The 10,251-nt window shown below is 40.0% G+C and overlaps 1 protein-coding gene across 1 annotated transcript; it reads right to left on the bottom strand.

Moving 5' to 3' along the window:
* Window positions 1–7,616: 7,616 nt before the first annotated feature.
* On the bottom strand, window positions 7,617–9,547 carry PRR32 (proline rich 32; the record flags this gene model as incomplete). The annotated part of the gene is made up of 2 exons (XM_082610147.1): window positions 7,617–8,493; window positions 9,528–9,547. 2 exons carry the CDS (start codon window positions 9,545–9,547, stop codon window positions 7,617–7,619), a joined length of 897 nt encoding a protein of 298 aa, XP_082466273.1.
* Between the last annotated feature and the right edge of the window lie 704 nt (window positions 9,548–10,251).

The raw sequence follows: 10,251 nt of genomic DNA, 5'->3' as shown, positions 1-10,251 counted from the left end.
CTGCCTGCCTAAACCTGCTATATACTCCAGATCCCATTTTTTGCTCGGCCTCCTGATTCCTAGCCCCTCTTTGCATAGACCCCCCTGCAACTCACTGACGCTCAATGTCTCGTGAAAACAAGCGTACAGCCAAGTATCAGATCTTGGCTAACACCACTAAAGTAGGGCCTCATTTCACAAAGGATCAAGAAACCATATGTTGCAAAGATACAGTGCTCCAGAGTTTGTCTTAAACTCTTTGACATAAACCTCTATAACTACTCCCATCACACTTGATGTTTTTCTCACTTTCTCTGAGTACTCATTTATTTAAAATTCTGATTACAGAATATATCATTCTGTTTTCTATTCTATTATATAATTGTTTCGTTGAAGTGTAGAGCTGAAAGAGACCTTAGAAATCATATATGATCTCCTTTTTATCACAACTCCTAAATTTCACAAGAGTAAAAATGTTTCTTATAAAAATTCAAAAATATAGATAAGCAAACAGAAGAAAACTGATGGTACTGGCACATACTTTTGACATTTTTTTCACTTTAAATGCATATAAGTTTTCATTTTAAAAATTATAGTTCTCTGTTATTGTTCTGATGGTGGCATTATATTCTGTCCTCTGAAGGGACCACAATTTGATTGGACAGTTGTCTATTTTGAAAAGTTTAGTTTATTTCTAAGTTTTTGCTGTTATAATGATGAGATAAGCCTGGTTGTAGCTAAAAATTTATCCAATATCCATGATTATTTCCTTAGGCTAAAGTCCAATACCTGGGATTCTTGGATCAAAGAACACTACAATTTTAAGGAATTTGTTGAATATTGTGACATGTTCTCACTAAATGTTCTCCTACTTATACTCCCATAACTAGTGTGTGAGAGCACCCATATGCCCAAACCCTCCCCAACAATGGATATAATTATGTGAAAAAAACTTTGCCAATTATGACAGATAAAAATGTATTTATTTTAATTTATACTTATAAGCTATTTTACATGTTTATTAACCATTTTTCTTTTTTTCTTTTTTCAACTACCTGTTAATGTCACTTATTCATTTTATATGAGGATATACACTTTTTCTATTGGCTCATAAATTTTGTATTTGTTAACAACTTTTAAACCTTTTTCTAGATATCCTGCAAAATTTCCCCAAGCTTTTCATTTGCTTTTAAATTCTGTTTATGATAATTTTGACACAGAGATCATTTCAATATTGTAGTGTGTTCTGTTATGATTTCTGACTTTATTGTCATGGGAAGAAAGATCATGATTACATAAATATTCATTTATTTCACTTATATTTTCTTCTAGAATTTATGGCAATTTTTATTTTCTTATTTTCATGTATATCTTTAATACATTTGAAACACATTTTTTTTTTCTTTTTTTTTGGCCGTACGCGGGCCTCTAACTGTTGTGGCCTCTCCCGTTGTGAAGCACAGGCTCCGGACGCACAGGCTCAGCGGCCATGGCTCACGGGCCCAGCTGCTCCACAGCATGTGGGATCCTCCCGGACCGGGGCACGAACCCATGTCCCCTGCATCGGCAGGTGGACTCTCAACCACTGCGCCACCAGGGAAGCCTGAAACACATTTTGAAGTATGGAATTACAAGAGGATCCTGACTCTGCCACAAAGTCACATTTTGTTCTTGGTCAAATCACTAAATCTCTTGAATCTCAGTTTCTCCATCTGTAAATTGAGAACCTATCAGACCAACAGAAGACATGGAAATTCTAAATACACGTGAGCACATGAAAACTCATTCTACTATAAGTGTATGTTTTCTATCACTGAAGGAAAACAAGTGTTTTCTTAGTAATCAGTCACTTCCATAGGTGTCTGCTTGGTTTTTATTTTCTATAGCACCCAATTAGAGCTACTCATATACTATGCATTCAATAAATGCACGTTGAATAACTTTAATCTTCAAGCCCATGGATTCTGTGTTTTGCACTCTGTTATGTTTGATTTTTTGTTTGTTTGTTTTGACTAAATGAGCCTAAGACCCAAGACCTAAGTCCTCTTACTAGTTTCCCAATTAAGGGTTGACTGACCTTTGTAGGCTCCACTGCTGGCTATGCTAAAAGGATAACAGCATCAAGTTAAATAGAGAAGCTAACATTTAGACATTGGAATTGGCAATTTTCTTATATAACTTCACTTCATATCAAATGCCTAAAGGAGAAATGAGCTTTTACACTGTTTTGAAGTGATATGTACATGGATTCATTTGACTGGTGATGTTAGCAGTGTTAATTAATCATAAAGTTGGACAATTTGAGAAGTACATACATTGCAATTGGTTTGTGAAAATGCCTAGCACTGAAGCAATAATGTTTATATAAATTCTGAAGAGATCGTTTTTAAAGCCATACCATTCTGTTAAATTTGGGATCATCTGTGACTTTACTGATACTCTTTGTAAGACTATCTCATAGATATTTTTTAACTATGAAACATTATTTATATTTGATTATTTTCCTCCAGCTGTGACTTACTAATTAAGTGAATTACTTACTTAATTACTAATTAAGTAATTACTAATGTGAATTACTAATGCAAGATGTTTTTAAATTATTCTATTTATGGATAATGAACTTTTTAGTTAGGGCATTAAATAGTATCTTCAGTACATTTACTGTATATTGCTAATGGCTATTGAGCACCAGTGAGCATTAACACAATGTGTAAGGATTTTATACCTAAAGGAGGTATAAATATGCCCCCTGGGAAAAATAATAGATTGCTTGGGTTCTGGATGAAGTGTGATTAATAAAGCCAGTGACTCCACCTCAGAAAATTATGGTTTAATAGGAGGGGTGAAAAGGCAAAATTAGAAAATAATCAGTGTACCTCGCTAGGGGAAAAAAGATTGGAGTTTAAATTTAAAAAGAAAAACAAGTTTAGGGTATGATATATTTGAGAACTTGAAGAGAGAATGCTTTTTTGTGAGCCTAATTCATTGCACACCAGCTTCACTAATAAAGTAACCTTGATGATGGTGAGTCTGCTTGCCAAGGCCAGTTTGAGGGATTGATGAAACCTAAACCAGAATGGGCTTCCAGTTTCAGACAGGCAATATGAGATTGGCTGCTATCTGAAGAGAGATGATATTTATAGGAAGGAATGAAGCAGTGGAGATAGATTCATTTTTAGGAAGGCTGGATAGTGTTTCTCTAATCACCTCATCCCCACCCTCTCAAATGTGTGGCTCCTACACAGAGCCCTTTCTTTCATGAAACACTTAATCCCTGTAACTTCCTTCTTTTCAAACTGCCCCTTTCTGTCTTCTCTGGATTATATTCTCCCATAGCCAAATGTATTACTTTTCCAACAGTACTTCCACTATGAAGCTGCTTCCTCTTCTACAGGACTTCATCTCATCTCTTCTCAACTGACAGTGGCCCTGCCCCTCTCTATTTTTAATCCTCTGTCTTTCTCCATCTGTTTTCCTCTTTCTCACATGCACAAGCACCATCCATCAACCTCCATATTCCCTGTGTTGCTTTGCCTCTGAGTCAAAGCAAAGTCAATCAGGGTGTTAGATGAAGTCAGTTATAAATGTATATTTCTCAATAAATTATATAATTAAACACTATTAGATAGACAAAGCCCTTTATGATAGGAATGATGGAGTTGTGTGCTTTACAATCTTATTTTACTTGGGGAAAGAGATTTTCAGAGTCAGGAAAAATGTGGTCAGTTTACCTCCATAAAGTATTGCAGGATACTAGTCCATTCTCAAAAAAGCAATGGTAGAGTCACTTCATGAAAACAAGTTCCACAGATAGTTTCTTTGAGAAACTGGGATGCTGAGAAAGATTTTCTGAATGGCAGTAAGTTCGCAATGGTGGGTGAGAAAGCATATATATTTAATTAGTCTTTGGCAAGAGTAGCACCTTCTCAAGCACTTAAGAAAATGACTGCATGATGAATCACAATTTTTCTGACTTCTCAAATCTAGACTTGATTTGATAAATGCTATATATTTCCATCATTATAAGAAAAAATGAACATCATCACAGAGAAACAGATGGGTTCTTTCACTTAATTTAGTCTCAACACTTGCTCTTTCTGTGGGAATATCACTCAATCCAGCTCATTATAAAGAAGACATGCAACGTTTTGTCATAGCTATGGAATTAACCTATGACATGACATAGAGTCCTTGATCTGTGTAAAATTTCTTTTATCTCTGGTTTTGGCCCACTGATCTTGAAATAGAGTCATTTCATGTAGTTCTGTATTAGGTCCTTTAAAAATCAACATCTCTCAATAGCACTTGATAATTCAATGCCATTGTTACAGTACAATGTAATAGTTATGGAAGGATATCATCTTTCTCCATACATATATGTATGTGTGTATATATATTTTTTATTACTTAGTTATTTAGTAACAGCCATGCAATAAACCACTTGTTCCATAGTAGATGAAGATAGCACCAAGATCTCAACCTTAAGACTCCAGTGAAAATAAATTTTTGGTCCTATTTTATGTTTGTTATAATAATTCTCAGAAGAATAATGTGTAATTTTGATGTCATTCTGGTTTATGAAAGACTTTAAAAATTTTATAATTTGAACTTTAACATTTTCAGTATTCTACAGTTTGATTGGCTACATGTGTACCTCTTCCAATCAGGCTACAGAAGTTGTAAACAGTGGAAAATAGAAATGGCTAATGAATCTTACTTAGGGACATAGAAAAAGTCAAAGTTGTACAGTTTATTATTATCTTCTAGAGAATATATAGGACATTAAAATTCTAATGCTACAGTCTTGTGACAAAGAATATAATGAGAACTATAAATAATAAACAGTACAACATGAATCATCTTGTGACAATGATTATAACTTAGAACAGGAAATACTTAACCCTTTCCCATTACTATCAGGAGAAAGGGCTATTTTGTTGATGTTTTTCTTTCCCTCTTGCGGTTAGGAACTATTTAAGCCACAGAAAAGAAAGGGAAAACATATATATTCAAGAGTGTTGAATATATTGAATTATGTGCACTTTCCAAAATGAATAAGATATTTTGGTGTAGGATTAATATTAGCTCATATTGCACCAGAATAATTTAAAATTAGCTATTTTAAGGCAAATCATGTGTTTTTTAAACATTTTTTTCTACTTCTTTACTTCTTTTATTTCTTTATTTATTTTGGCTGTGTTAGGTCTTCATTGGTCCACGTAGGCTTTCTCTAGTTGCGGCGAGCGGGGGCTACTCTTCCTTGCGGTGCACGGGCTTCTCATTGTGGTAGCTTCTCTTGTTGTGGAGCATGGGCTCTAGGCACGTGGGCTTCAGTAGTTGCAGCATGCAGTCTCAGTTGTTGTGCTCGTGGGCTCTAAAGCTCAGGCTCAGTAGTTGTGGCACACGGGCTTAGTTGCTCTGTGGCATGTGGCATCTTCCCGGACCAGGGCACGAACCTGTGTCCCCTGCACTGGCAAGCGTATTCTTAACCACTGTGCCACCAGAGAAGCCCCAAATCATGTGTTTAAAATGGGTGTTTTGCTGTCATTGAGGATGCTGGCACCTATGATAAAAAGGTAATACAGAATTTCTATACGGAAGCTGTGATTAAACAAAAATATTTGCATTTCACTTGCATTTAACAACAGGATACCAGGCTTATTTGATACTTGTGTTTACTGAAACCTGTTATATAGGCACAGAGCTCTGCATAAACTAAAGGAAATGTATTTATCCTACACCACAGAGGTATAAAGGAAACTTCAATGCCTCAATTTGCTAATAGTTATTTTTTGTTGCGTACCGTAGGTGCTCAGTGTTTAGAAATGGCATAGAAAATAACATGCAGAGGGTATTAGGAAAGAGAACAGAGGGTTTGAAAAGAGCAGCTTGTGTTGGTGGCACTTTCTTGTTACAGTAAATTTGTCATGGATTGCTGTAATTGTGAGTAAAGTCTTTCTGAGTGTTTATCGGAGCTACTTCCTTTGAGAAGGAAAACGTATCCTGTTCTGCTGTCACTTACCACACCTTTTGGCAGCTCTCCAGAGATGCAGCACTGCCGTTGACACAACAACTTGATTTCTTGTCAAAATATCTTTTAACATCTGGCTCAAAAGATATTTTTGATGACTATAAGCATGCCCAACTCCTCTGTTCATTAAGGCTGAAAATTCAATAAGTGTTTGGTAAGCTGGGACTAAGCTACCTCACAGTGAGCAGCTGTCAAATGATTTGCTGCATGCTTCTGCTCAACCCACCACGGTGAATTGATGGAATTGCGCCAGCTTCAGGACAGAGTGAGGGGAATCTTAGCAAGCTCTACCCAGATGCTCCTTTTATCCAGTGCTCCTTGCACTACCACCTGTAAATTTAGAACAATCTATTCTGAATCAAATGGAGAAAAAGAAACTTCATGGATCCGTGTGTCTTTTTTTCCCAGAGTAGTGAAGAACCTACGATTGGTGCTAAAAACACATGAATGGTTTTGCTTATAGGCTAGGTGCCTTTTGGATCTGTAGGTTTTGTCAACCATTAACTGACTGCTTACGTCACCTACATCATCAGCTCTGCGCATGAAAAATGCTCATTGGAAGAATCCTCCTCTAAAGATATTTCTAATTTAGTGGTTCTTCATAGACAGTGTCGGTGTGTTTTAGGACCACTGTGTGAATGAAGTTGTATAGTGGTCAGAATGGCCATCCTTCCACCCTGCATGCTGTGCCCATATCTTTGTCACTAGAATTTGAAAAAGCTCCCATCTGGGCTTTTGATAATCTCTCAGAGCCATCATGATAATGGGGTTCTGTAGCACTTATGAAGAATACAAACATAGCAGTGTCGGAGAAAATAATTCCACACGAGTGAAATGTTTTCATTTGCCTTTAAAAGTTCTGAGTATATAGTACCCTTTGTTTCGAGAATGGGTGAAGGATTCAGCCCGGTTCCATCTTGTCCCCTGACTTCTATTAAGCCAGCCTTATCTATACCATGTATTTAGCAACAGTGAAATGCTGAGAGACAAACACGAGTTCATGTTTGAAGCAATGGTGTAGAACTCTCCCATCTCCCCTGCCCCTTTTCTTTCCTAACTTTTCAGCCTGGTTCTGCCTCTAACTGGCTGTGAAATGTTGGCTCTGTTACTCTCACCTCAGTCTCATCTGACTACTTTTAGTGTTTGGGCATTTTTCTCTATTATCTGGATTTGGGTCTACCTCCTGGACCTTATCTTCATTCACCCATCCTGCACTGAGCAACCCCCATAGCCTTAGGTAGGTAGCAATTCCCCACCCCGGACTCGCCAAGTCTAACAAGAACCCAATGCCCCCTCCCCACAATCACAGCTGCAAGCCATTGGTAGGGTTTCAACGAAGCTACTTACAAAACCCTGGCACATTACTGCTTTCATTTTCTTCAAAGTAGAAAACAAAATCCAAGGCTTCAGCTCCAAAAGTGGCATTTTTAAAAATAATTCACACTATTTCAAAGTTTAGAGCTTTTATTGAATTTCCAAGTATGTAAGGCACATTAGTGCTAAACAGGCTGCAAGAGGGTAGGGGGTTTCAAATATAAAAACATAAATGAGTAACTTTCACCTCTTTTCCCAAGCGTTTTTTTCCCCCTCCTTCCTTTTTTTGCCATCAGTTGTTCTCTCTGTTTGAGGATGCAGGAGCCAGCATTCCCCAGGAAGGGAAATTGGCAAAATAGGAAGGCAGTGGAGGACCAAATACCGGGGGAGGAGCAAAAGCCATAGGCACAGCGAGAAATGGATTGAAACTTGGAGGTCGAGGAGGGATGAAGCAATGAGCAGGAGCGCAAGAAGGTAAACCTGGAGGGCTGGACGACAAGGGCACAGGCCTTGGCCAGTTCTCCACGGGGTGCCGCGGGCCTCCCAGTGGGAAAGAAACCTGAGCCAACCTTTCCTTGCAGGTCACTCTCGTACTTCCTGGAGGCACCTCCATCATTATCCCTGATCTAAGGGTGGGGATGGGTGGCGGGCCTCTTACTTGAGAGCCCCTGGATGGAAAGAATCCTTGACCCCTTGGCAAAGCCACATATAACCTTGCATTACTGCCACCTCTCTCAGTGCCCCCATGGCTGACCCTCGTGCCCCCCACCATCAGTGCGGGAGGGCCACCAGAGAATTCCCGGGACACATGAATAGAATCCTGTCCCCTCTGCCTCTGGCCTGCCAGCCCCTCAGAGCTATTTACTTCTGCTGTTGCTAGGGTCTCTTCCGCAACAGCAGGTGGTGGCTCATAGGGGCGTTTGAGAGCTCTCGAACCGTCGACAGGAATGCAGGATCCTGTTCTCTCTGAGGGACACTCCAGTTGCCCTCTTGCCAGATCGGTCAGTACATTGAAGGGAGGTCTCAGGGGGATGCGAGGGAGGCCCCAGGACTCCGCATTGTCCTTCTGCATGGAGCTCGGACACTGGAGGGGCACGCCGGGGCGCAGCTCCGGGGTCCCGCGTTCATCGGCAGCTACTGCTGTGGGTGAAGGGGCGTGCCCTCCAAGGCTTGCCAAAACAGAAATAAATAGGTTAATAAAAATGAAAATGCTGGGCTTCCCTGGTGGCGCAGTGGTTGAGAGTCCACCTGCCGATGCAGGGGATGCGGGTTTGTGCCCTGGTCCGGGAAGATCCCACATGCCGCGGAGCGGCTGGGCCCGTGAGCCATGGCCACTGAGCCTGTGCGTCCGGAGCCTGTGCTCCGCAACGGGAGAGGCCACAACAGGGAGCGGCCCATGTACCACACACACAAAAAAATGCGGTGACCAGAAAATATCTGAAATATGTGATTGATCGAATTCTCTGGAATACACGGTGGGAAAAGGGAGAGCCCGATCTCCTACCAGGTGTAGTCAGCAAACACTTCTACGATTCACTTGCCCTTCACCAGGCAGCCTCTTTGGCATTAGGCTTTGTGGTTTCCCTTTATGGCTGACCTGTGGCTCCACCCGGTTCCCCATATTCCCACCTCCTCAAGGCAACAAGGCAGCCTAGAAGACTCAGATAGCTTCCTTAAAAGCTGCAGTGCGCAGGCACGCTAGGTAAACAGAGGAAACACCAGCTCTTTCAGTCCCAGTAGGATCTATGATCCACTGAACCCGTCATTTAGATTCTGGGAGGAGTGCCCTGGAAAGTCTTATGAGGGAAAACCTTTTTTTTTTTTTTTCCTCCACAGAAGCCAAAGAAAGGTTAGTTATGCTAACAAACACTTCAGTTTATTTCTCTTTCATGAAGCATCATTCAACATTTATACCAACTTTTGTTAAAATTTTTCCATTCAACCCATACCACACCCTAGAGTAAGAATTTCCTCATATTTAAATCCCACAATTTAGACTAAGGATTTGCAACTTCAAAACTACATTTAAAACTCCAGTATTCTTAGTACCTGAATTTATGTCCTTCACGCCTTTGTCTCTGATCCCCTTCCGCATCCTTCGCAACCCCCTCCTCCCTGTTGTCCGTGTCACACTCACACAGGAAAACAATTCAAATTGCCTTTTGCTTTCAACTTAAACAGTTGTACACAGTTTTGTACTTACACATTTTCAGTACAAGCCATGGAGAAATTTGATCAGCAAAGCCTTCTTGAGGTGATGGAGAAAACCAGCTGAACGCCCACACCAAGACAACTCAGTCTGGAGAAAAGACTGGTGCTTCTGCTTTAGAGCAGCTTGGCAGGTCGAATGAAGCCAGGGACCAACTGCTTCTTTCTAGATTTGGAGTCCTCTTTATGAGGTTACCAGTTGCTAGGGAAGGGAGGGAGAAAAGGAGCCTGGAGGAGGGGGGGGGGATAAATCTGTGACACTCCTCTGAAGCTAAATGTATGATTCCTTTTTGCACAGTAGTAGATGAACTTAAAGGCATTCGCTACATTAACCCTGTTGCAGTCCAGTTAGAAAGACAAATCATCAAGACAATTTTAGAAGAATCATGGTGGCATGGTCTTTTGTTAAGAGTTATTTCTGAAGTTTTATTTAGAAAAGGTAGTTGTCAAACCTCCTCTTCCAGGGTGGAATTACAAACACTGAGCAGAGTACCATGCCTAATCTTGTAATTTAAACTTCCAGTTTAGGGGATGTATACTATTAACTTGGTGGAGAACAGACTTTGGGGGGTTAAATTGCTTTGCAATCTGAGTCTCACTTGTGAAGATGAAACAAGAATAGCACTATAAAAAATATCCCTCCAAGAATCATATTGGCTTTTACTTTTTAGCCCCTCAATTTGCAATTCTTCCCTTCATCCTACCTTCTAGTTTATTGG

Source organism: Mesoplodon mirus, assembly GCF_964341445.2.
Source record: "Mesoplodon mirus genome assembly, chromosome: X".
Classification (NCBI taxonomy): domain Eukaryota; kingdom Metazoa; phylum Chordata; class Mammalia; order Artiodactyla; family Ziphiidae; genus Mesoplodon; species Mesoplodon mirus.
The sequence above is the reverse complement of the archived record's forward strand: the minus strand, read 5'-3'. Positions and strand labels throughout refer to the sequence as shown.